General features: G+C 51.4%; 9 protein-coding genes across 9 annotated transcripts; 7 read left to right on the forward strand and 2 right to left on the reverse strand.

Annotated features, from left to right (window-relative positions):
- The first annotated feature begins 137 nt into the window (after window positions 1-137).
- On the forward strand, window positions 138-2,384 carry EDD37DRAFT_320510 (uncharacterized protein). Its single transcript, XM_062811444.1, has 5 exons — window positions 138-485; window positions 548-832; window positions 883-1,323; window positions 1,376-1,599; window positions 1,647-2,384. Exons 1-5 carry the CDS (start codon window positions 244-246, stop codon window positions 2,255-2,257), a joined length of 1,803 nt encoding a protein of 600 aa, XP_062671771.1. The 5' UTR covers window positions 138-243; the 3' UTR covers window positions 2,258-2,384.
- On the forward strand, window positions 2,381-5,508 carry EDD37DRAFT_320536 (Utp14 protein-domain-containing protein). The gene has a single exon (XM_062811445.1). The coding sequence runs from the start codon at window positions 2,504-2,506 to the stop codon at window positions 5,282-5,284; it is 2,781 nt and encodes a 926-aa protein (XP_062671772.1). The 5' UTR covers window positions 2,381-2,503; the 3' UTR covers window positions 5,285-5,508.
- Window positions 5,509-7,766: 2,258 nt separating this feature from the next.
- On the forward strand, window positions 7,767-9,907 carry EDD37DRAFT_656921 (endo-1,3(4)-beta-glucanase; the record flags this gene model as incomplete). Its single annotated transcript, XM_062818864.1, has 4 exons — window positions 7,767-9,478; window positions 9,527-9,573; window positions 9,624-9,707; window positions 9,756-9,907. The coding sequence occupies 4 exons, from the start codon at window positions 7,767-7,769 to the stop codon at window positions 9,905-9,907; spliced, it is 1,995 nt and encodes a 664-aa protein (XP_062671773.1).
- On the reverse strand, window positions 9,897-11,565 carry EDD37DRAFT_320507 (uncharacterized protein). The gene has a single exon (XM_062811443.1). The coding sequence runs from the start codon at window positions 11,370-11,372 to the stop codon at window positions 10,212-10,214; it is 1,161 nt and encodes a 386-aa protein (XP_062671774.1). The 5' UTR covers window positions 11,373-11,565; the 3' UTR covers window positions 9,897-10,211.
- A 616-nt stretch (window positions 11,566-12,181) lies between these two features.
- Window positions 12,182-14,086, reverse strand: EDD37DRAFT_648342 (heterokaryon incompatibility protein-domain-containing protein; the record flags this gene model as incomplete). The annotated part of the gene is made up of 1 exon (XM_062817997.1): window positions 12,182-14,086. The coding sequence occupies one exon, from the start codon at window positions 14,084-14,086 to the stop codon at window positions 12,182-12,184; it is 1,905 nt and encodes a 634-aa protein (XP_062671775.1).
- Window positions 14,087-15,141: 1,055 nt separating this feature from the next.
- On the forward strand, window positions 15,142-17,922 carry EDD37DRAFT_607478 (regulatory protein SWI6; the record flags this gene model as incomplete). Its single annotated transcript, XM_062814974.1, has 3 exons — window positions 15,142-15,435; window positions 15,486-17,193; window positions 17,249-17,922. 3 exons carry the CDS (start codon window positions 15,142-15,144, stop codon window positions 17,920-17,922), a joined length of 2,676 nt encoding a protein of 891 aa, XP_062671776.1.
- A 1,135-nt stretch (window positions 17,923-19,057) lies between these two features.
- Window positions 19,058-20,451, forward strand: EDD37DRAFT_320676 (uncharacterized protein). The gene has a single exon (XM_062811447.1). The coding sequence runs from the start codon at window positions 19,243-19,245 to the stop codon at window positions 20,170-20,172; it is 930 nt and encodes a 309-aa protein (XP_062671777.1). The 5' UTR covers window positions 19,058-19,242; the 3' UTR covers window positions 20,173-20,451.
- A 5-nt stretch (window positions 20,452-20,456) lies between these two features.
- EDD37DRAFT_625776 (uncharacterized protein) lies at window positions 20,457-24,085 on the forward strand. The gene has a single exon (XM_062816265.1). The coding sequence runs from the start codon at window positions 20,943-20,945 to the stop codon at window positions 23,889-23,891; it is 2,949 nt and encodes a 982-aa protein (XP_062671778.1). The 5' UTR covers window positions 20,457-20,942; the 3' UTR covers window positions 23,892-24,085.
- Window positions 24,086-24,630: 545 nt separating this feature from the next.
- EDD37DRAFT_648346 (Alpha/Beta hydrolase protein) lies at window positions 24,631-25,774 on the forward strand (the record flags this gene model as incomplete). The annotated part of the gene is made up of 3 exons (XM_062817998.1): window positions 24,631-24,686; window positions 24,756-25,469; window positions 25,552-25,774. The coding sequence occupies 3 exons, from the start codon at window positions 24,631-24,633 to the stop codon at window positions 25,772-25,774; spliced, it is 993 nt and encodes a 330-aa protein (XP_062671779.1).
- Between the last annotated feature and the right edge of the window lie 199 nt (window positions 25,775-25,973).

Raw genomic sequence — 25,973 nt, forward strand, 5'->3', positions numbered from 1 at the left:
GGTGTTTGAGTTTCAGCAAGGCTGGACCCCTTTCCGGAGGGTGCCGTCCTTATCTTATCGCCTGGATTTCGTAAGATCCTTATCAAATGTCGCAATCGTGCAGAGTATCTGCACCTATTCATATGGGGCCCGTACGCCGCAAATTGGGCGCGTGCCCAATCCTCATTGTCAATCTGTTATTAGCGACCAGTTCGACTTCTAATATGGTCGACTGACCATCATGGTCGAATTGACGCCCGCATAATGCCTCCATTGCGGGGTGGGCGAGCCCCTAAAGCATGTGAGAATTGTCACAAACTCAAGTCACGGTGCTGGCCGTCTGACAACGCCCGGGGCACCTGTTTGCGTTGTGAAACCCTCTCACAGCCATGTTCCCTGGACTATACGAGCGCCTACAGCACCCCAGCTTCGGCCTCCCAACGATATCGAAGGCGGCCTACTGCTGATACGACTGGCATAAGTGCAGCTGTTTCTGTGGATGAACGGTACGACTATTGGGTGTTTGGAGTAGCTGAAAGGTCTCTGGAAGCTGACCAAATATCCTCAGGCTCGAGCGACTAGAAAGTACTGTCACAGCATTGGTGAATCGACTGGATTCCAGCAACGGATCTTCGACAAATTCTCCTCCTGACCCACTACCGCCACCGACGCGGGTGCCGGCTCCTACGTCTGGAGAAGAACAAGATCAAGCGCCTGTATTCTTGATACGGAATGCTGCCAATGATGTTGGTGTCCATTCGCCTGAACAAGTCTCGGTGCATCCAAAGCAGCACTCAGACGTCATATCTATCGGCTTGGTACCGCTGTCGACCGCACATTCCTTGCTGTCTTTGTTCGTCTTCTTCCACTCCATGTAGGTGACATATTGCTGACAACATCCAGGTTCCATGTCCACTATGGTCGATGGGTAAAGTTCACCGATGACATATCGACTGAAGCGTTACTCCTACAAGTCCGGAAGTCGCCATTACTGTTATGCAGCATATTCTTGATCGCAGTAAGACATACAGCGCAGGAGCTTGCCGACAGATTAGCCCCGACTTTGTTCGAAGAGGCAAAACGACTTATTGCATCGTCGTTGCTTGTGGTACCGCAAACGATTGAGTTTTTCCAGGCCGCTCTTGTGTTAAGTCTGTGGTCAACGACAATCGGTCAAGTGCCTCTGAGTGTTGACAGCTGGCTTCTGACGGGCTATGCTCTGCAGCAGTGCCTCGCAAGTCCTCTCTTCAACGAAGTCTTTCAGGCCGATGTCCGACTGGCCATCAATCACAAACATCATAGTGCATTATGCATGTGGAATCACCTTTGCGTTGCTCACCTCCAGTAGGCACGACCGCAGTTCAAGTGCTGCTTGCTTGCTGACCACTCTTCGCAGATACTGCGTTGGCACACGCAGACAGGCGCTTTTAAACCAGTCGCAGGTCGATCGATGTCTCCGCATTCTTGACACCGACAACGTCACCAACTTCGAAGCAAGAATGGTTGCGGAGGTCAAGCTGTACTGGATAGTCTACGAAAAGTGCTGTGGGTCGCAGGTGAATGTGGCAGACACGAAGGCCGCTCTCAAAGCCTGGCAGGAAGACTGGGCTGCTTTATTCGGTGAGTTCAATGGACATTGCGCAGGCCGGGACTTATACGTTCTGCAGATGAGCCCAGGGCTCAGTTCCTCAAGATGGGATTCAACTTCGCTCACCTGCTCGCCTACTGTCAATCACTGAAGTCTGCCCGGGCAGTCATGAGAAGCCCTATCCTAGCAGAGATGATCGAGCGGTCGAGAGTGATCATCAATCTGGCCATGGACACCACGGACGAACGCACCCGTCATTTGACGGACCACATTTACCATACCATCACCTTCTCGGCACTCACGTTATGTCGACTCGTCCATACCTACGAATCCAAGTTGCGAGCGGCGAATCATGACATATATGCTCTAGATGCTCTTGTCTATCGACTCGTGGGTTGGCTTAGGTCTATCGGCCTTCCGTGTCACGCTGCACACATTCTGGGCGACGTTGTGTCGGCGCAGTTCAAGAAGTTGCGACCGAACTTTCAGCCAGAGCCGGTTTATGGTACAAGTAGTACACCTAACCGTAGCCACGAAGGCACTGTTATGGACCATCCGACATTGCCCTTACCAGAAGATGTCGCCTTTCAGTTCCCTGATTTCATAGGGGCGGAGTTGTTCGATTTGAACGATGATACCTCCTGGCCACAGTGGGATATGCTGATGTCAGATACTGATATGTCAGTATGAAGAGCAAGGTGCAGGACGACTTTGTCCATTCAGGACTATATGTGCCAATATATACAATTTTTTAAAAGCAGCAGCCATCCTCCGAGGTTTATGTTGCGCCAAGCCGCCCTCAATTCTCAAACTCTAATGTCTTATCGATAAGGATTTCGAGACCGAGAATCGAGAAAGTTTTTTGACGAAGTTGTAGAATAACCACGTGCGCCACTTGCCGCACTCAACACATTCAACTGTGACGAGCAGATCACGATGCCTCGTCAAGCACATGGGAGGCCTTTGCAGCCAGGCAAGACCGCCAATGCAGCAAAGAAAAGACCAGCCAAGAATCGCAGGCTCAATGCCTTGGAAATCGCAGAGCGAGAAAACCCAGATGACACCAAAGTTCGACAACATCGCCTCGGTGTAGTCGACGACGATTCCGATGAACCTCGCACACGAGATGATGACGACGAACGATCATCTAAGAGGAGGAAAGTTGACAACGGACAAGAGGATGACATGGAAGAAGGTTCTGATCTGGAGGGCAACCGATGGCACGTGGGTGTTGAAGACGAGGATGAAGACAGCGATCTGGACAGCGATGCGGCCTTTGGAGAGAGTGATGAGGAAAAATTTGCAGACTTTGCCTTCGGAGGCAGCAGCAGCACGGTCAAAAAAGCAAAGAAGCCCGCTCGCACTCCAGCCGCAGATCTGGGCGAAAACAACGATGACGAAGAGGCCGAGGAAGATTTGGGATCTGACGATGATGAAGATGATCTGGGAGATGAGGCTGTTGATCTGGCCACTGCTTGGGACATGGACGACAAAGAAGAGGCTCAACTAGCAAAGAAGAAGCGAAAGCGTAACGTCCATGAAGAGAGCGACGTTGATGCCGAAGAACAATCACAGGCAGACAGTGAAGAAGATGAGGAGTCCGAGGACGAGCTGTCACAGTTGAGTCTGTCCGAAGACGAAGGAGATCATTCTCGGTTGCAAAGCTTTGTTGAAGGCCTCTCGACTGGGGCAACAGCGGGTTCCATGAGGAAACAGCAAGATTACAAAAATCTACCAGAAAAACCGTCTCAATTCGGGCTCAGTACGTCGAAGATCTCGGCAGCAGATCTGATGCAATACATCAAAGACCCTCGTCAACGGCAGTCGCTAAAGATCCTGCAAAACAATGACGACAAGGGAAATGAAGCCTACAAGGGTGGCATTCCAGGAAAGCTGGCTCCGCCGCTGGCCAAAAGACAGCAAGATCGCCTTGACCGCGAGGCAGCGTATGACGAGACCAAGAAAGAGTTGGAAAAATGGGTCGACACAGTGAAACACAATCGACGAGCAGAGCACATTGCATTTCCCCTGGTGGATCCTGCCGCCGCTGGTGCCTTGAACAGCAAGCAACTTGGGCCCACGTCCCGATCACAGCCCATGAACTCCTTGGAATCCACGATTCAGAACATTATGGTCGAAAGTGGCCTGTTGTCTCAGAACAAGGGCTCGCTGGACGACCAGGAACAGGCTTACGAAGAACTTCTGGAAAAGACATTGCCGCTAGAGGAGGTACAAGCTCGGCGAGCGGAGCTGCGAAAGGCACGAGAGCTGATGTTCCGTGAAGAGATCAGGGCGCGCCGTATCAAAAAGATCAAAAGCAAGGCTTATCGCCGTGTGCACCGCAAAGAGCGGCAGAAAGACGAGCTAGAGCGTCGAGGTGAGTTGTCTGCGCAGGGCTTACTGGATTCGGAGGAAGAAAGAGAGAAAAATGATCGACGACGGGCGGAGGAGCGGATGGGTGCAAGACACCGTGAAAGCAAGTGGGCAAAGAGCGTCAAGGTCACCGGCAGAGCTGCATGGGATGATGATGTGAGACATTCTGTCACGGATCTTGCCAAACGAGACGAAGAATTGCGCAGACGCATTGAAGGCAAGACCATTCACGACTCCGATGAATCGGAACACGAGTCGTCAGAAAACGACGAATTCTCGGAGAGCGAGGATGAGAGGAATCATTACCAAGCCAAACTTGGCGGTCTGGAGGAAGACGTGCCTGATTCGACCGAGACTCGATTAAGTGCTATGGCGTTCATGAAAAGGGCTGAAGCATCCAGGAAAACAGCCAATGATGCAGAGATACGGAGTCTTCGACGGAGTCTGCGTGCGGGAGACGGTGAAGGAACGGATGGATCAGCTTCTGATGGTGGATTACCTGTTGGCCGCCGAAAATTTGGGTCCAACAGCAAGGTTGCAGTATCAGCACCAGTGATGCCAATTGCAAAGAGTGAATTCGAGGAGCGCGAGTCCGATACTGAATGGAATGGCCTGGACGACGGTGAAGAGAAAGAGCAACCACCGACCGACAAAGTTGTTCCGAAGCCAAAGACCGTAACGTCCAGCGCCCCAGTCACACTACAGACATCTGTACAACCACAATCGATCCCCAACGTCGGAAAGGCGAAGGTAAGCACTGCAAGTAAAGAAGCACCAAAGCCGGCATCAAAAGTGAACAAACCGGCCCAGAGAGTGAAGCGAGTCTCGCAGACGACTCTCGAAGACGACTATACCAGCCCTTCAGGGTCCGAAGACGAGCACGACGCCAATTCTGCTCTTGCGAAGGCCCTCTTTGCTGGACCCGATGAAGTCGAGCAAGATTTTGCTCAGGAGAAGAGGGAGCTCGAGGAAGAAGAGGGTGACCAGGTGATCGATAATGGTCTGCCAGGTTGGGGAAGTTGGACAGGCGAAGGTATCAGCAAAAAGGCTCAAAAGCGGGCGAAAGGACGATTCTTGACCACGGTCAAGGGCGTAGCAAAAGACAAGCGACAGGATGCAAAGCTCGACCGTATCATCATCAACGAAAAGCAGATGAAGAAAAACGGAAAATACCTGGCAACCGAGCTGCCTCATCCGTTTGAGTCTCGACAACAATACGAGCGGTCCCTTCGTTTGCCTCTAGGACCGGAATGGACTACAAAGACGACGTTCCAGGACGCCACCAAGCCACGGGTGTTGATGAAGCAAGGTATCATTCGGCCAATGGCGAAACCGCTGGTATAGGTTACTGGCTCTTGAGCTCGAGTTGCCGAGGGAGGTAATCTACAACAAGTATATCGAGGCCCGGCTGCTCATTTCGATGCTGGTTGGTATCACTCATATAGCCATGGTTCGGTACCGCGTAGGCTAAACGATGCGAGATTTGCGAACGCCCCCGGTGGACACGTTCGTCCCTCGGAACCCCAATTTGTCCAGACTTGGCCTCCAGTGCTTACAGCGTGCTGCTTGCGTAATCGTTGCGAACTGGTGATTGAGTCTAGGGCAAGTACTATATCTCGGTACTTGTTAGTCCTCGGAAGGGCTTCCCAAGGGGAACGTAGGTTTTCGTCGTGATTGGCTTTGACCCTGATCTTCACGTCAAACCGAGATGGAAGCCGGTCAAAATCGCCGATTGCCGAGGATTTGAGGTTCAACTAGTTGTTTAGTCTCCAAGTTGGTCCCTGTCCCGAAATTACCTTTCAACGTCAAAATTGTAAACAACGCCAACGCGCAGAGTCCCCGGTGAAGGGTCACTTTGCTGAAGCTCGCCGTTGCTTGTCTTTTCCAGATGGCAACGGTCAACGGCTCTAGCTGTGAGCATTGAACTCATTCTGCCTCGTCCTCGACGGACAGACTGGAGCATGGCACCCCGCAACCTCATACTGTGTATTGCCAGCACGAATCTCTTCGCTCTTTTCATCCTTGATCGTGAGAGTCAACGACGTGCGACAAAGCAATTGATCCGGTCATGTATACTCACACGAGGTAGGAGCGAGCAAGAGATGCTGTCCACGAAAAGGGCAGTAACGAGCTTAGCAACAGCCAACATTCCTCATCTTTTCAGCTAACACGATCATCGTCTTTCGTCTCTTCCCAGTCCTTTTACAACCAATCATTCTGTCCCTCATCAGCCTCATTCTCCGTATCTACAGTCTAACTTTCCTACACTACTCGCATCTATTCGCTATCCATACGAGGTTACCCTCTCTTCGCGCTACGACATTAAGTTGCCGCCGTCCACCAGGCCACGCTTTTCCTGGCTCCGAGCTCGAGCCCATACTCACGGACCACGGTGTTGCCGTACATGTACAAGCTACAACACACGGGCCTTGCTCTGGTATGCTCTGATACCCTCCATGACCCTCCCACTCCGGGTCTCTTCCGGCTCATGCCCTACCCAATCTGGAAGTCTGTTGTCCAGTCGTCATCAGCAGCTACCAGCAGCATTCAACCACCAGTGTCAAAATTTCCAAGTCGATTCTTACTGCTTCAATATAGCTTTGATAGCGAATTCACACACTACCTCCTCTACAAGACCGCTCTCTCAATCCTACAAAGTCCACAAACCACTCTTCTCAGCGAAAGCATACCGTCTCTCATCCGACCTACCACAAAGCTTTCCCCCAACTCATCTCTCTAACCGCACTTGCCCTGTCACATGGGCAAAAACTCTTGATCATACTCCCCCAGACCCTTCAAAACATGTATGAGATATGGTGTCCAATTTTGCTAACATTATCACAGGCATTCCTCGCTGGAGCCCTACCTTCTCCTCGCATTTTCGGTCAGTATTTACCTTCCGATGGATTGGAACAATAGGCTTGGACCTTGAGTCAGAACTGACATCCTCCTTCCCGTAGGCGTAAATGGACATTACTATGAAGTCGGACCTCCCATGACGGCAAATGCACAATCCTACTCGTCTACAATTACCTTTGTCGATCCACACTTGAGCTTTCAGACTGTCACCGTCACCAGCGTGCCTGTTTCACAGACAGTGGAGACCACTTCTAACAACCAGACTTCTACCCAGACAGGAGTGAGTTTTATTCCACGAAGCTGATGGAAATTCTGACCTGAATAGACTATCATCAGCTCCCTTGAGACAGGTGGAAATCCTGCGTCGCAGCCATTCCCTACAAGCCTGCCAACGGTAACGTCCGCAACGATTCAACCTCTGAGCAGTGATGTTTCCTTTGGCACTGAAACTGCAACTGGCCCACTCAGTACAGTAACCGAGACCATCACACTGCCTTTGACGACGTTCGAGACTGTTATAGTGACACAGACTGTGACGACGGTGCCAGTTGAAACGACTGCAGTGATCACTGCAACAACTGTTCTCAACACTACTGTCACTACGAACGGAACAGAGATTACAACGTCAGTAAATGGTACGACAGTCCTGACGTCCACTGGTACTGCAATGGTAGAAACCACACTATCCGCAGCGACTACTGTCACCGCAACTTCAGCAACAACCTTGACCACAGGAGGATCTCTCAGTAATCTGCCGACGTCTACTGCGACCTGCTTGCTAAGTATGGGTTGCTCTGGACAAGATATATTTGAGCCTATCGCCATTACTTCACCTCCGTCGAACATCGAGCAGGAAGGTGGTCATCCCGTTCCACGTCTAGGGATCCAGAACACTACCGGCCCAATTCAAACGAACAAATTCTACCAGAACTTTGTGCTAGACACTCAGGAATTCCCTGCTTTTGTGATGCCATATTCTTTAGCATGGAGTCAAGGAAGTGGTAATGCACAGAGTTATGGTATGGCTATCTCGCACATCGAAGACAGTCAGAAGACGTTTGGCTCTGCAGAGACAGACATTCCGAACTCTCCAGACCAATATTATATCAATCCGCTAGGCATCCAATCGCTGATCTTGTCAGCTGCGGAATTCGGCACCAGTACTGTCCTCACCACGGACTCGCTTTTGGTCTTGTCTGCGAATGTTCACCTCCAAGCATCGAATGGCTCGTCTTCGATACTCACCATGCCACTCGTCCAGGGCATGGCATTTGTCACCGGCCAGTACGTCAATCTACAGCCAAATATACAGAGCAGCGTCTTCTTCGGAAGTGTCACGGAGTCTGCGCAACCCAAATCTGGTGTGTTCAAGTACAAGATCACCCTGCTGGACGGTCATGTCTGGCTGTTGTATGCCATGCCCACCAGCGGTATTGATCCAAACTTTCAACTCGTCTCCAGCACATTGCTTCAAGGATCCGCCAATTGGTATGGTGACATCCAAATTGCGAAACTACCAGACGATAGTATGGAGTATCTCTACGACGACGCTGCTGGTACATATCCGACGTCCGGTACTGTTGCTGGATATGCTGAGGACAGCAAAGCTCAGTACAGCCTATCGTGGACCAAAGGTGGCGCTTACAAAAGCAACTCTACACTGCTCATGTTTGCCTTACCTCATCATCTTGACTCGTTCGAGTCCGACACCGCAGCCAGTGTCACAAACCTGACCCTAGCTACAACAACCAGTGGAAATTCTACTGCAGTTATTGCCGACTACTGGGTAATGGAAGAGAACGAACTTCCTACATCGCTCGGATTCGCCCCTTGGAGACCTGCAAATTCTTCCGACTCTACTGTTAACCTCACATCAGAGGCAATTGCCGCAATCCAAAATGTCTCTGCCACGGAAGCTTCTCAAAACATGTCTGCTCAGACGAACCTCAACAGCATGTACTACAGTGGCAAGGCCCTCAGCAAATTCGCGCAGTTGGTCTACACAATGCACGATTTGGCCGACCAGCCGGATCTTGCAAAGACTGCGCTACTCGAACTTGAGAGCTGTTTTGAAGTGTTCTCCAACAATTCGAACATATACCCTTTGCTCTACGACACTGACTGGAAAGGAATCGTGTCCTCAGCAAGCTATGTTACCGGTGACTCGGGCGACGACTTCGGCAACTCCTACTACAATGACCATCATTTCCATTATGGCTATTTCCTTCACGCTGCTGCTGTCATCGGCTACCTTGATCCTACGTGGCTCACCAACAACAAAGACTATGTCAATGCACTAGCTCGCGATGTGTCGAACCCGAGCTCGCTGGACCAGTACTTTCCAGTCTTTAGGTCTTTCGATTGGTACCACGGTCACTCATGGGCCAAAGGGCTTTTCTCCTCAGGCGATGGCAAGGATGAGGAGTCGTCTTCCGAAGATGCCATGTTTGCCTATGGTCTGAAGATGTGGGGTCAAACCATTGGTGACGCTTCGATGGAGGCTCGGGGTAATCTGATGTTGTCTGTCCTGGCACGCAGTCTTCAAAGTTACTTCCTCATGACATCGGACAATACCAATCAACCTGCAGAGTTTATCGGCAACAAAGTCACAGGCATCTTGTTTGAGAACAAGGCTGATCACACGACATACTTTGGTACTGATCTGAGTTACATTCAAGGGTAGGTCTGGCACCACTAGATCAACTGCGGTTTACTGACATGTCTTAGCATCCACATGATTCCGGTCATGCCATTCTCAACGTTGACAAGAACGCGTATGTATCCTACGTATGAACGGATTGGAGTCGAAACTAATAACCTGCAGAGCAATTTGTGGCGGAAGAATGGACGACGTACTTTGCAGATGGCGCGGTAAGGGATGCGACGAACATCACAGATGGATGGAAAGGTAAGCAACTATGATTGCCTGCAAGTTCTTATGCTCACGACCATTTAGGTATTGTATATGCGAACTTTGCGAACATTAACCCTACAGCAGCATACGACTTCTTCACACAAGACGACTTCGATATGAGCTGGATCGATGGTGGTGCTTCTCTGACATGGTACATTGCACTGAGTGCCGTGCTGGGTGGAGCTCCATCATGATGAGCAGAGGTAATGACTGACGACTTTGACTTTTGATTTCAGCATAGCGACGAGCGAATTGCAAAAAGTGTGATTTGGCAAGCGAATGTATTACCATGGGCACGGAAAATGGGATAGAAGTGGCTCAATCCAGGGTCAGGCGTACGGATACCATTGAATTGGGCGGCATAGTGATTGTAGCCGGGGCTACATGATGGATAGCAATATGATGTCTATGAGTCTAGGCTCGAATACCTGTAAAGTTTTCTTTTGATTTCGAGTGTGTGCGCTCATAGCAGTGCTGGTGCAAGCCTTCAGGGTGTCATTAACCGAACAGCAGACTGCTCTGCGTGTTGTTTGTAGGTGTAATCAATTTCTTCTCCTCCACACGAGGGACCGTATACCCATCGTCCCAAGTGAAGACAAGGCCTGCCTTTGTCTTTTCAGGATCTGTGGTCTTGACAAGCGGACTCTGCTTCAAGACGGTCCGGCCGAGCAAACGACGCAACAATCGAGGCGTAATCTTATGAGGTCGGCCATGCTCGAAGTCTTTGAGTCTCGGCCCTGGTTTGGGGCCTTCCAGGACCAAAGACGATTGCTTTTCGAGCAATTCCTGCTCTTTGGGGTCGCTGGACTGGCGCGCCCTGGTCCGTCGTTTGGGCTGGCATGGCATCTTCTTCACGCCGGTCACCATGTCGTGTAATTCCTGGTACTCCGGTTCTGGCAGCGGCGGTAGCGCGGCTTTCAGATTGTTGTTGTACCATTCATGCTTGAGGTTCTTTTCGCGGCATTTGGGTAGCGGTTTACCCCATATGTTCGTTTCGGGAGGCTTGAATTTTGTCTTGACTTTGGGCACGCGCCGGCCCGTTCGTTCAAAGGTCTCTTGAATGTTGATTTGGGATGTCAGGAGGGCTTCGAGACGGGGTTGGAGTGTCCATTTCTCTGGGGATGGGTCCTCTTTGTCTCGTTTTCGAATTGGTTTCAAGTCCTTTAACTCCTGGAGCGCCGTAGATAGATCATGTGTGGTGGTCAGACCAGGGGGTGAGGGTGTGTGGTTTGCTGCTCCGGGCAAGGCTTTTGGGTCTTGGAGGTCTGGTATGGCTTCTAGTTCGCTGAACAGATCCTGCGCAGTCGAGACTGGTCGAGGAGGTGGAGGTGGAGGGTAGGTGAATTTATTTAGGAGCGTGTATCGTCTGGGCCCGATGCGTCCGTATGTCATGCGCAGGACTTTCTCGAGCGGGGTGGTGTAGCCTTCATTGGCGCGTTTGAGAGTCGACAGGAATTTGCGACCTCGGGAGAGGAGTTGGACTTGTTTGAGGAAATCAATGTCGTTGCCGGTGTTGGTTTTGGGCGTTGTGTACTTGGGCGTCCACCGACGGAAGGATGTGGTTATGTAGGATTTGGTGGTAGACCGACATTGTGGGAGGGGGAGGTAAGTTGCTTCCCTGAGCAGGGCGCGGTAGAGGTGGCTTGGGGTTGTGGTCATTCCATCATCGGTGTGCGCATGCGCATTGAGACGGGAGGGTTGAAGGTTGTATAGAGGAATGGAAATTCATAAAATGACGATGGAGTATCTCCACCCTACGCGGTGCCGTTCTAAAGACCGCATACAAAGGCTAAACCTGTTCGGTCGTAGGTCAATATCAATGTTGATGAGTGAAGATGGCCTTCATTCTCTTAAGTATTCACTGTTAATATACTATCATCTTGATCTATTATAGTCCGTGGAAACTGGTCAACAATCTCCCTTCCAGCTCTGAGCCTCCTGAACCGACTTGATCACAAGTTTAAACATGGTTTAGTGCTTAGAGAGACGAGTGCGTTCCGCCCTGCTCGGCGAACTTCCTTCCAGTATCTGACCTCTTATTCTCCTCTACTATGTTACTGAGTTAAAGTCGGAGATGAGTTCGAATGCAGGCAGTAGAAAAAAATTCTTCGTGGGGTTTCTCAGTCTTTCGAGGTCTGAGTTTTTGCTGGCCACGTGTTCTCGGAATTATTCCTATTCTCCTTACTTTTTAGCTACATTTCGAGGGTTGCCTAGAGCGTCTGGTTTCGTGCTATCACAGTACCAGACACTTGTGCTTTTTGGCTGGACATCGGTTTCTATTTTGGACGACTATGAGAATCACCTTGTGCGTCCTTGCAATTACCATTGTGGCCTGATGAGCCTACCAGTCCTGGTGAAGAGGTCTATCCCAACGATTACACGTCTGCCTCCTCAGGCAATCAAACAAGTTCGAAGAGATGGAAGTTCATGCATTATCATCATACGTCTTGCTCGCTCTTTGTTTTCGGTCAGCAGAGGCAGACTGGCTCGATAACATGGTCACCGAGCTGTTCGGTCCGTTCAAGATATGCCTCTGTGGACTCGTCTTCTGACTTTCCGGTAAAAGGAACGCCGTCAAATAACTCGCCATCCATGATGCCGTGTACGTAGCATATCTCCACGAGTCTGTATGTTGTGCAGCTCTGCAACGAGTTCGTGGGACGTAGAATCACTGAATAATGGCAACCCATGATGATGAAGATTTGGTCGTTGGGCTCGATCCATGCACCGCCGTTGCCAAAGTACCCCGTGTCCGTGACAAACAGGCGCCTTCCTATGATAAAGGGTGGAATTGAGAATGCTTCCTGTTCGCCTTCCTCATCGCTGTACTGAGCAAGCTTCTCTGCCCAGTCAGCACTCTGGACAATGGCATCCACATCTGATGCCTGCAGGCGGACGGAATTGAAGTCTCCGCGTCCGCTCATGATGATAGTCGTCTTAAAGTCGCCGTAAAGTGTTCGGCAAAACGCGTCAGCTTTGAAGCCGCCGTGGGGATATGGATCTCGGCCTCTTTCTCGACCTGCCACATCGCAAAGAGCCATCCATGATTGCAAAACGCGCCGCCCATCAGCCTGCTCGCCTGGCCTATAGAAGTGCGATTGGCAGACCGTACCCAGTCCAACCGCTGGAATGTTTCCAATACGTAGCCCTTTGAGCATCAGTTGATTGTTTGCATAGCGGTATGTCCACTCCTTGCTTGCGAAGGCGTTAAAAGGAGTCCTGTATTTTCCGTACCATGGAGGAAACATCCATTCAAGTCTGGGCCGTCTCAAGTCTCGTACCCATGACGGCAAATAGGGGTCTTCTAATCGAACTCGTACTCCTGAGCGATATTCTACATCTCCGGGGTGTCCTACTCCTGCCGTAAACAGCACCAGGAGGGAGTCAAGATGTCGAAGAAGGTTGATCGTAAGACTTTCGAAGACTTCTGTCATGGAATTATCGTAGGTTGCGTCGATACTCAAAGCCAGAGACTCTGGGCTCAGCCCGAGCAGCCCAAACACTCTGTCCCGGTCATCGGAGCACAGCTTGGTAGTACATTGATCCAGGATTTCGCAAAAGATTTCTGCCCTTCCTGAAGGCTTCTGCGACGGCATTAGATCCCAGAGTCGTTTTATGGCTGTAGTCTGGGTCAAGCTGATCGACCCAACATACTTCAGTAACATGAGCGACTCTGCAGGTACACCCCGGATACTCAATATTGAGACGATCATGTTTAAGGTACCGTCCTTAATGAGCTGTGTCGAATCGAACCATTGCCGGCCACACATAAAGACTGAGGCAGATCCGAGAGCAAATTCTTGAGCTGCCCAAAGTCTTGACCACCAGGGACGGGATAAAATCTCCTTGAGGGCTTGAGCACACTCAACAGCATATTCAGTTGTCAAGGCTTGTCCGCACAGCAGTTCATGAGGTTCGCCTTCTATTGCCCTGCCCCCAATCAAAGACATACCCAAAGGGCTAGATTCTGACGGCTCCCCCAGCCAAATGCAGACCGTTTGCGCGCACCGATAGATATTTGCCATCAGGCGAATTTGCTGCAGCTTCTCCTCCCCATCGTCTTGATTGATAGAGACTGCATCGATCCAGTAGGCCACTGTGGTGTCACTTTTCCGCAGGTATCTTAGAGCTCTTCCCAGATTTGGCGTGACCGCTAGAGCGGCACCATTCACTTTTATTTGTTCTGTGGTCAAAGCAGTTTCCCAAGCGTAGGATAGAGCGGTATAGCGAGGCAGGGGATCATGGTCTAGAGAGACAAAGCAGAATCTGGAGCAGATCTCAGCATCAAATTCGCTGCTTGGCTCTATTTCAACCAGACGGATTTCCTTTTTGGCCGAATCAACTGGGCTCCCTGGCTTGCAAATAAGTATCATATTTTCTCGGTGAATGGGCTTTCTCACAGATGCTGTCTGTCTGTGACAGCTCCATGGATAGTTAGTCCGGAGCGAGCAGCAAGGTCATCGATCGAGTGAGCAAAGGAAGGGAAACACAGCGATGTTCGCGCTGGCTGTTCGCTATCGCTGAAATGCAAGAAGTAAGAACCAACAGTCGCTAAAGACAGCAGAGCATGCAACGCATTCAAACAAGAGCGATGAAATCAATGGTCTGTACGTGAGCATTGCCTCACTCAGCGTTGCTCAACCAATTTTGAGCCTGCAGTCGCACATGCAGATCAAAATCTCAAGGATGGTAACGAAGCGGGTGAGTGGTAGATTGTCTACACATTGATTGAGATGTTTGATAGATGGATACAAGAAGAACATCTACAGGACGACAAGTGAAGTCAAGTCAAGAGAGTTGCCTTGGCTTTGATGCGCTAACCACTTTAAGGGGATAGGAGAACGCGTCGCGAAATAGCACACCTCACCCCCACTTCCAGAGAATACGACCGTGAACCAATTTCGACACACCGTTGTCGCGCGAAAAGGAAGTGCAAAGCCACAGATCAGCCAGTGACGATCCACACAGCTTGTGAACTGCACTTATTTGCTGGCTACTGTATTCGAGCAGCGATATCGAGTGTATTCCACCTTCACGGCGACAAACCCGCGAGGGCTGCTCAACAATCCCTGAACGCCGAAGACGAGCCCTTCGTTTCTGCGATAAACCCATCTCGACCCGTGCACCGGCCACATTTGCAGTCACTGCAGCCCGACTTGTCGCATATACTCGAAATCGATCTCACTGCCAGCAGGACCATCTGTTTTACAGCTGTGAAAGAGTTGGGTTGGTGCAATATCGCAGTCTCCTTGTCCCCTGATTATCCGACCAAACCTTGATAGCGCAGACTGCGCCCGATATGTCCTGACACCAGCACCAAGGACAATCACAATACTTCTTTCACAGTATGATGGCCGCAGGAGGATTACAACCCGGGATATATGCGCAACCGCCTCCATCATTCCCTCAACATGGCCATTCAAGTTCCATGAACGCTTCGTTCGGTCAACCACCGCCTCCCCTGGGCAGTTTCGAAACTCATTCTGTCAATACCACACCTGCACCGACTCCGCCGCTTCCCCGACCTGCTTCGCAACACCAGCAACAGCAACAGATGGCATACAGTATGAATGGTGGTCCTCCGATGCCGAATGGAGGTATGATGGGCGCCCCGACTAACTATGGCGGCTATGCCGAAGCGAACGTCTTTCCCCAACCTCAACCACCGCCACAACCGCAAGCAACCTTTTATACGAATGGTATAAAACCACAGATCTATACGGTGAGCGTTGACAGGATCGCTCTCGTGGCTGCATGCTGACTCTTAATCAGGCCGTCTATTCTAATGTCTCCGTCTTCGAAATGGAAGTCAACGGTATAGCCGTGATGCGACGTCGTGCGGACTCATGGTTGAATGCAACACAAATCTTGAAAGTCGCTGGGGTTGATAAAGGCAAAAGAACCAAAGTGCTTGAGAAAGAGATCACGGGCGAACATGAAAAGGTCCAAGGCGGGTACGGAAAATATCAGGGTACCTGGGTCAATTACCAGCGAGGCCGCGAGTTTGCCAGACAATATGGCGTTGAGCAACACCTCCTGCCACTGTTTGAGTACGATATCACCTCGGACGGAATGCCGGGCATGGGTCAGGGCATGGAAACACCAACGAAAGAACAGGCCATGGCCGCTCAGAGAAAGAGGATGTATGGTGGTGATGGACGACCGATCACACAATCTTCAGGAGGCACATTCTTCAAAAACATGTCCAGCACAGCAGCGAACGCTATCCACGCTCTAAACAGAACGCGGATGGATTCACCGAGTCAGATGGATGGCCGACGCTCGGTTGGACCACGGAGACAGTCTCAATCTCAATCACAGTCTTTTACCTATGGTACAGATGGTCTGTACGGTCAGGGAGCCAGTCAGCAAAGTATGCCGAGTATGACTTCCCAAGACAGCTTTGGCACCAACGGTGGGATCATGAGTCAGGGGGCCAGCTTTGCAGATTTTCCTACGACCGATGCGCAGGAGCCACCACGAAAACGTATCCGACCTTCACCACAATCATCATTTCTGGCTGCACCTTATGATGGGACCATGGACCTGTCACTGGCAGACGGCACTGCAACCGACGCTGACGCTTCCTTCTTCTCGCAACCGACACAGTCTTTCATGGCATCCGACCCGGTGACGTATGGGCTTGAACCGCTACCTTACCCGTCGGGACCGCTTGAAGAGCAAAAGAAGGAACTTTTGCTTGACCTCTTCCTCGATTCTTCGCGGACAGACTTTGAAGATCACCCAGCATTTCTTCGGCTTAGCGGCGACGAATTTGAACTTCCCATCGACGGCTCCTGTAATACTGTGATGCATTGGGCGGCAACACTGGCTCGGATACCTCTGGTTCGGAAGCTGCTGGAAAAGGGTTTCAACATTAAGCGGGCAAACAGTGGCGGTGAGACAGCGCTGATCGCAGCCTGTCAAGCCCGGAACAATCTGGACCAAAACACATTTCCGGCGCTCCTGGAGCTGCTTGGCTCGACTATCGAGGTCAGAGACGGTCGAGGTCGGACCATACTTCACCATATTGCGGTGTCGTCCGCCATGAAAGGACGAGCTGCTGTTGGCAAATACTATCTGGAGTCGCTGCTGGAGTATGTCATCAAACAAGGCGCCAATGCTCAAGCGTCCATGTCTTTTGACGGTATCAACGGAGCGAACGGCCAAACCCAAGACAGTAGAATGACATTGGCGAGATTCATGACCGAAATTGTCAATGCTCAAGACAAGGCTGGCGATACAGCACTGAATTTGGCGGCACGAACCAGCACGACTACAATCATTGATCAGTTGATTGAAGTGGGGGCAGATCCTCATGTTGGCAATCGTGGTGGGCTTGCTCCTGTTGATTTTGGTGTCGGCAGCCACGTCAACAGCCAGATGCTGGAGCAGAATCTGAGTATGTTTGAGGCGCCAGTAGTGGCCAATGGGTCACCACAGAAGTCCTTCGAGGAGGCTCAAGAAGGACTCATGACTTGTGAGCAGCCCTGCCTGTACGTGATGTTGTGGCGATTTGCTAACACTTTGGTTAGCGATACGAAACGTGTTGTCACAATCAGAGGCCGACTTTGCGGCTGAGATGAAGGAAAAGAAGGAAGTACTGGACAAAACAAATGCTGCACTGAAAGAGTCGGGGTCATCGTTGGCAGAAGAGCGACGGCGGCTGGATGAAGCACGAGCCAAAGTGCGCGAGAAAGAAGAGTTGGAACAGAAAATCAACAATCTGCGTCAAGCGGCGGCGAAAGTACGAGCGGAACTCAATCAAAGTCAAATGGATTCGCCGATACAAGAGAGTGTGGCGGTTGGACAGGCCGATAAAGGGCTTGATCTGGATGGACAACTTCCGATGGTGGCACAGTTATTCCCTGACGGCGAGACCGACCCTCTGAGTATGACCCAAGAACAGGCACAGTTTTTGTCGTGTCTGGAGCGAAGTGAGGTCTTGAGTGGGCGGGCCAAGGTCTACCAACGGCATAATCAGCAGCTGGAGCAGATGGCCAAGACACTCAAGGCGAGGAGCGCCGAGCTGGAAGAACGGTACAAGAAGATTGTGAGTCTCTGTACAGGAGCGGATGAAGATAAAGTGGATGGATTACTGGATAACCTGGTGCAAGCGGTTATCAGCGAGCAGAAGGAGATGAGTGGCAATTCGCAGTTGGGCAGGGTGCGGGAGTTTCTGAGAATGGTGCAAGGGTCAAGTGGCTGAAGATGATGATTGAAGGAGGACATGATATCCGGTTACGATCATGACGAACAGAAAGCAATATGTGTGGCTGGTATTGTATAGTGGTCAGTCTACCCTCGAGGTTTACGAGCGTGATTGATGTCGGTGCTTCTATCAGCAGCTTGTACCATGTTACACACGTGGTGGTATGTTTCAACAAGGGGTTGTTAGTGTTAGTATCATAATGGAGCATGTTGAATCGCAATCTGATAAGCTGGCCGTGTCTTCTGCGAGAAATCGTGCCCTGTGCCGAGTACCGGTGCCTTGGTCAGTTGTGGACCTTGTGGTCAGTGTTGAATGTTCTGGATTGAACGTGACGGGTTTGATGTGTGATGGTCTGAGCGCGCATTGACTTTCCCAGCCTCGTCGCGCTGGTCGGGTGAGGACTCGGTGTTCCGGACGAGGGGTACGTATCTCCATGTTTACTTCCAATGGTCGTGACTCTGGTCATTCTGGACTTGGTTGGCTCTGAAGATGCCTTGAATGTGCCGTGTATTTGTTTCGTGGAGTAGATTCTGGCGGTTGTTGGCGCATTGGAAAGCCCTTGATCTCGTAAGTGGATGTTTCATTTGGCTCGTTAAACTACACGCTAAAACACACCCGAGACGCGCGGAGTGGACGCCTCCTTTTTTAGCCTATTGTGCCACTCCCTGGCCCCTGCTCCTTTTCTGACCTTGTAAAAGGAGAGGGAGCACAAGACAATTCTCTCCTCCCACACCTTACACCAGATCTTCATCACCTTTTGCGGGCGAATCTCTCCTTCATCGCTGTTTGGCTTCAAGAAGTCATCGCCAAGTATATCTACCCCTTGATCTAGCATGGCCAAAAGGTATTGTACCGAGGTTCTACTTTCTCCTGGTAGAGTATTGACCATCACGGCCAGCGGTTCGCTACCAACTGCCATCTGCTGCGTTTCAATCAGACGGTCCATGTTTCATACTCCATGCTTCTGGCCAACCCACAATGTAACCCGTCAAACACTCCCTGGAAGGATCATGGGGCTCTTCCCTTACACAAACTGTTTTATACTGGTCCAGCCCTTCTTTTTTCCTCCCACACTCAGACCACTTCTCCGTCCGGCACAGGCCATCTTCCTTTCTTTTCTACCTCACACATTCGCTCATTCATCTTCAAGCTTCCACCACACTCATTGACAGGGTCGATCGCTGGTCGTGGCCTATCTTTTTTTTCGATCTAGACGTACAAGCAGTGCTTGCATTGATCATCGGTCTCGACGACCTTCCCAACCTCGCTCATTTTCACAGTACCACGCGACATACCCGCACCGAAAAGTCACACAAGATGCATATGTTTAACGTCATCACCTCCGCCCTGTTGCTGGCAACTCATGCAGATCTTCTCTCAGCCAAGGCAATCAACCATCTGCCAAATGCGCTCAGAAGACGGGACTATTTTGACAAGATTGGAAGGGATGTAGACAAAATTCTAAGACGAGAACCACAACCTCAGTCTTCCGGAACTCTATCTGTTGCGCAACCCAACAATATGACCAACGCGACCATTGCGTCTGCTTGTGTCGATGCCTTGGGTTCACTCACCTCAGTCACCAACCCAGCCGGTCTGGCTGCCTGCTACAACATTATACAATACGATGCCACACAGGGTGTTTTCACGGCAGATCTGCGACTCTACTCCATGTTCCCGGCCACGGGAAGTTTTGAAGGTCTTGCAGTCAACGACCTACAAATTGGACTCATGTATCCCGCCAGCACCACATTCCAGTCATTAACCAAGAGGAAGAAGCGAAACGTCGAGGAACGAGATACGAGCAACGTGTCCGAGATTCAGCAATACTCTCTGTTCGGCACATTCGAAAGCAACTTGGACCTCAACAAACTAAACGACACTCAAGTCATGTCGCTCATGCTGCCAGCCATCACACTCAACGCCGTCGATTCGTCTGGTAATCCTATCACAGCAAACGTCACTGGGTCCGATGGCGCGTGGTTCGTCATCGGTCAATTCAAGGACGATTTCAAAACTAGCCTGGTTTCACCTACCGTGGCGACTGCCGCCATTGCTGCCGCTGCACCTTTTGTCTTGCCTGGAAGGACATTCGGCATTTTCCCCATTGGTTTTATCGTCACTGGATCATGGACTGTTTTGTTCCTGATCGCGTACGGGGTTGGCACTCTGGGGCGCATCAAATATAGAAGTGCGTACAGGAAGAGAAAAGCTGCTCAGGCTGGAAGAACGGGAAAGAAGATATAAACTGTGGATCGCCAGAACAAGACCTGGGCGAGAATATGGTGGGTCTGGACATTTGGACACTTTGGATGATGGGATACCCTCGTTTTACGTCGAGTTGGATTTGCGCAGTGGGATTTGGTGTATCAATAGCGGCATTAGCATGGGAGTTATCTGGACAGCGAAGGAAATGAAGACATGATAGAGACTCGACAAGATGATGATTACGTGATCATTGATCCATTTTTTGTATAGCCAAAAAATTTCGGCGACATGGCTCTTCTTTCTTCCCCGCATATTACTGTAACCTTCAGCATTGCCTTCTAGCGCACGATACAACGACATTCATTTCTTGTTGATACTTGAGTCGCATCATATTCCCTTGCTGTATAGGTTGAGCTGGGACGTGCTGATTGTTTCTACTGTGATACCCATTTCTTTGTCACCAAAACCGAAAAGCACTTGATTTTCTCGCAAAGTCGCACACTATTTGGATTGCGCATACTCATTTTCTAATACAACTTGACTTGATCACTTACTTTACGTGCTTGGAAGATCTTTGCGAAGCAAGATTATTGTACTATCAGAGTCCTCGAGGCGTTGGGACCGTGAAGCTCGCGGAATAGCGTATGAGCATACGACTCTCCGACAATCCTCGAACGGTCATCTGAAAACAGCAACTCTCCCTCGAGTCCGGTGTCGCTCACTGAGAGGAATACAACCTGCCCTTCACGAGTCGTTTGTCCTTGCAGGTCACCTTGCTTTGCACCTTTTGATCTCGACAGTCCGGCAAGATGGACCACCTCTACCCATACCCAAAAATGGGATCATCCTTTCTGGAAATCCTGCAAGACTCACTAACCCGCAAACTGCTCGGCTTCGAAGCCATCCACGCCGAAAAGACACCCTTCATCAGCGGCGTCACCTCACGCCTAAAGTTTCTCTTACAAGACGCCTTAACACACCTTTCATTCATGAAGATCGGGTACACGGCGCTCGAAGCATTTCTGCAATCCAATTGCACAGGCCCACCATTGGACTTTGACCCCGAGACAACGATCATCCCAGAAATATATCACGACGAGCTCGAGACCCTGAGACGGTCACTATTTGAGTACTTAGCTGTCGATGGCATCCGGCCCTACCACTTGACACCGCATATCGAGCTGTTCTGGCTGGCCCAAGTAATCTTTTCGAATCCCGCGCTGGCCGAGGAGGGGTTCAACGGCCGACGAGCGCGGTTCAGATTGGACTTTTGGCATCAGAAATTATTCTCGGAGGAATCGCCGACGCTGAGGGATCGGATATACGCTGATGCCGAGGTCCTTGAGCGCCAGCTTTCCTCGCGAGTTGAGGGCCACGCTGCGGCTGCTGAGGAGCATTTTGTCGAGTTTCTGGTTGAGAGAGCGGTGGTGAGGACGTACTATGGCGATGATGCGCTCGCCAGGACGGACCTCGCGAGGGCGGCAGGCGTGCGGGACTTTCAATTTGCCTTGACCGGTGCGCTGGGCAAGAGAACGAAATACCAGGGGAAGGAGACGAGTCAGCTTGTCGTGCTGGCGAGGAGTCGAGACGGTGAGGTTGGACCGGACAACGACGAGGAGCAGCAGCAACAAGAGAAAGAGCAAAAGCAAGAAACCAACGGCACAAGCACCGATCATACTAATCCGTTGGACTCAACATCACAACCTCCATCGACAGAAGACGTCCCTACCAGACCCACGAATCTGCCCCTGAACGACGACACCCTGCTCGAACAAATCCGCTTCAATGCCCCAATCGAGTCAAGCATGACGAAGATCTCAGAGTCACTTCCCGAGACACTAGCATCTCTAGACCCAGCGGCGCCACAACCACTGCTCTCGCCAGTGGACAGCATCATCCTTCTCGCCACGGCGAGTTCCATAACCAATACGTCGCCGGATGATGGACTGATCAGAGAAGAAACGTTGCCCTATGCGACGCGCGTGCTCGAGGGCGGCTCCTCAAATTGGCAGGTCTATACACAGGCTTTGCTTGTGCGAAGTCGGATTGAAGGGTACCGCTCCCGGACTGCAGAGCGAGGATTGTTGCAGCTACAGGCGTTGGTTGATCAGGTTGTTGCTGAGACCACGCCATCTAAGACAGAGGAAGCCAGCGAGAGTAATACTGCCGGACGACCTACGTTAGACTCAACGGCGACAACATTCCTCCCACGGCCCAAACCTTCCGAATCAGCCACCCCAGCCGAACGCCTGAAGTACATTTACCAGCTCTCACCGCCATACAGATGGGAACTCGAAGCCGAACTCGCCGCGCGCTGGACGCACATGGGCGGATTAAAGACGGCACTCGAAATCTACGAACGTCTGCACATGCACGCCGAAGTCGCGCTGTGTCTAGCTGCGACGGATCGTGAAGCAGAAGCCACGAAACTTTTGCGTGGCCTTGTGTTCGATGACACGAGCACCACGGCTAAGACAGGGGAAGAGAGCTTACGCAAACCCTCACCCGCCGACACTCCACGTCTACTCTCCATCCTAGGCGATTTTGATGGGCAGCCGGAGTACTACAATCTCGCATGGACGGTGTCAGGAAACAGATACGCACGTGCTCAGCGGTCGTTAGCAAGGTATCATGCGAAACGACGGGAGTTTCAGTCCGCGAGAGACGCGTATCTGCTTGCGTTGGGTGTATCACGAATCGATCGCCAAAGTTGGTTCGCGTTGGGTTGCACACAATTGGAACTCGAGGACTATCTAGGCGCGGTTCAGTCATTTACTCGGTGCGTGCAGCTCGAGGATGACGATGCACAGGCGTGGTCGAATTTGGCTATCTCTTTGCTCAAACTACCTAAGCCAACCGTCACGCCAATACCTTCAATTGTACTTGCCGATGAAGATGTCGATAATGGAGATGATGGTGCACAGGCGAGTGTCCCGGATCCGTACCAGCACGTCCGTGAGGCCTTGCGCGCGTTACGGCGCGCGGCGACGCTGAAACGAGATGACGCGCGGATCTGGGATAATTATCTCACCGTTGCCGCGAGTCTGCCTCCTCATGCGGGCACACCGTGGGCGGAGATCGTGCAGGCGATGGGACGGGTCATCGAGTTGCGCGCCAAAAAGGAAGGAGAGGGTGCTGTGGATCTTGCGATATTCAAAGTGCTGGTTGAGTATATTACCAGCACTTTTGCGTACCCTACTACCGACGAGGAAGCCGGATCGGAAGAGGCAACGGACGTTGGCGAGAATACGGCAGCGGAAGCAGCAGATGCAAATGATGACACCAATCCTGCCGTGGCCCCGGCCACCGACACAGGGCCTGGAAAGTCAAAACTGCCGCACATAGCCAGAGCGTTCCTAAGCCTAGTTGACACGCAGATCGTACCACTCGCAACTTCATCATCGACGCTCTACGAATTACTAGCCGACGTAAGTCTTTGGCGCCGCCGACCTGCCCAAGCACTGCTATACGCTGAGAAGTCATGGCGGGCGTTTCTGACGCAGGTGTCGGCTGTGGAGGAATTTGATAACGTGTCTGAAAAGCAGTGGGGTAGTGTCGTTGACAAGACGATCTGGCTGATGCGCAAGTATCGCGACCTCGGGCCCACGGAGCGAGAGAGGACAGGAGGACAAGTCGAGGCGAAGTGGAGGTTCAAAGCGAAGAGTGCGGCGAGAAGAGTGCTGGGACGAGGGAAGGCCTGGGAAGGGGGCGAGGCTTGGGAGCGGTTGAAGGGGGAGATTGATGAGTTGAAGGAATAAGTACCCGTAGCCTCCCAGCAAAGGTCTCACGGAGGTCGTAGTAGTGTCCTGGTAGCGAAATGCAATGAAGTGAGGTCCATTACGATTGGAATGAGGCTGGTCAACGTACAGACGTCCAGTCCTGTATTGAGTCGCCATGGTAAACGTGCCAATCTTGAAATACAGGCACTCATCGGCGGCGACGTCCGTGCCGGACTCCTTCATGTACAAAGTATAATCTCATTCTAATTGGTACAAACACCATGTTGCAGTTTTGGAAGGTGCGCGGAGAGTTATGATCAACTACGGAGTAGCGCTACGCCGCTCAACTGAGACGACAATGACTCCCACTGAACATCACCCCACTGTACCTACCTATGATTCATAGCGACTCAACTATTACCCCATTGAGAATTGAGTTCTTGCGATGCAGCCAATCGATCGCCCTCAAAGAGTCAAAGTTCACGGCTCGGTTCTTGTTAAAGCCGTGTTGCTTATGTTATATTTGCAATACGTCGTGGTGGTCGCAAAGAGCGAAGAACGAGATACGCGCCTTTTGCAACAACACCCGACATGATAAGTATAATACGGCTATCATGGCAGTATGATGGTGGTATATATCTACTTCTCGGGTCGTAGCATCATAGCAAGTCTAGCATCAATCCCTCAGCCTCAGCATCAGGACTACAGTGCTCCTCATCTTCGCCAATATCCTTGACATACTCCCATCCTCAACACTTCGAAGGATAGCACATTCACCATGGCTACTAGTACCTCAAACGTCTCATGGGCCGACTGTCAGATCACAACAGAAACGTGAGTCCCCCATACCAGTTTCAAGTAACACCCGACCTAGATTGGTTAAACTCACAAGCACCCGATCAGATTCAAACAAGTCGGCCCCCACCCCATCAAAGTCGACATAGTATTGCCACCGGGCCTCAAAGAAGGCAAACATCCTCTCATCATCGCCTACCACGGGGGCTATCTCATCGCAGGCGCACGTAACTTCTACTTCATGATGGCCTCCTGGCTCCCCAGCTACGCGGCATCTACCAACGCCATCCTCATCTCACCGGACCATCGACTCCTCCCGTCCGCCAGCGTCGCCGAGATTCTCTCCGACCTCGAAGACCTCTGGCTCTGGGTCCACTCCTCCCTCCCATCAATCATTGCCTCTCACACACCCTTGAGCAAGCATTCCATCGATCTCAACCATATCCTCCTAGAGGGGAATTCAGCCGGTGGCTTCAATGCAGCCCATCTCGCACTCACCCACCACGCCCAGATCCGCGCCGCAATCCTCGTCTACCCGATGGTAGATTGCCTGATGGACCATTTCACCATTGGGCCACCCGAGTCCCAGCTCAGCGAAGATGAGGATCGGACACTGTGGAAGGGCGATGTGCTCGACCGCAAGATCGAGCAGGCTCGCACGGCCGGATGCGTGACGACCCGCGTCGACGCGGAGGGCAGACTGCTTACGCGCTCGATGGCGAAACGAGGCAAATTGGGTACCTTCTTTAAATCGGATCCGCGGACGAATCCTCTCACTCGGGTTCTGGATCCGCTGGAGACGGACGGTCTGCCGACGAAAGTGTAAGTTTCATTTCCTCATCCCTTTTCCCTCCACAAGAGCATAGCTGCATGCTAGATCTGTGAGAGACTGACGACTGACGAGAGTATCTGGCAGATGGATCTTGCAGGGAAAGGACGACACAGGCGTGCCGCCGGAAGGGTCGATAGCCTTTGAGAAAGCCGTCCTGCAGAATTCGTGGTCGACCGAGCTGATTCTCGATGTCATTCATGATGAACCTAGCGAGCACGGCTTCGATCGGACGTGGACCATGGCGGACGAGAAGTTGACGAAACGCTTGGACTGGATCAATCAAGCATGGCTGTGATTCATACTGTGTATGTGAGGTACTACGGTAGTGTGTTCTGGTGGTTGAAACCCTTAGGGAGGAACTTTTTCACGGCATCTCATTCGCTCGGACAGTCGCTGTGCCTGCGGCGGACGATCTCCGTAGAGTTCTCAAGGAGAGAGGAGATATTACTGATACTGTAAGCGGACTCCGAGCGAGAAAGAGTCATGGAGCTGGA

This window comes from Exophiala viscosa, assembly GCF_022695815.1.
Source record: "Exophiala viscosa unplaced genomic scaffold EDD37scaffold_3, whole genome shotgun sequence".
Classification (NCBI taxonomy): domain Eukaryota; kingdom Fungi; phylum Ascomycota; class Eurotiomycetes; order Chaetothyriales; family Herpotrichiellaceae; genus Exophiala; species Exophiala viscosa.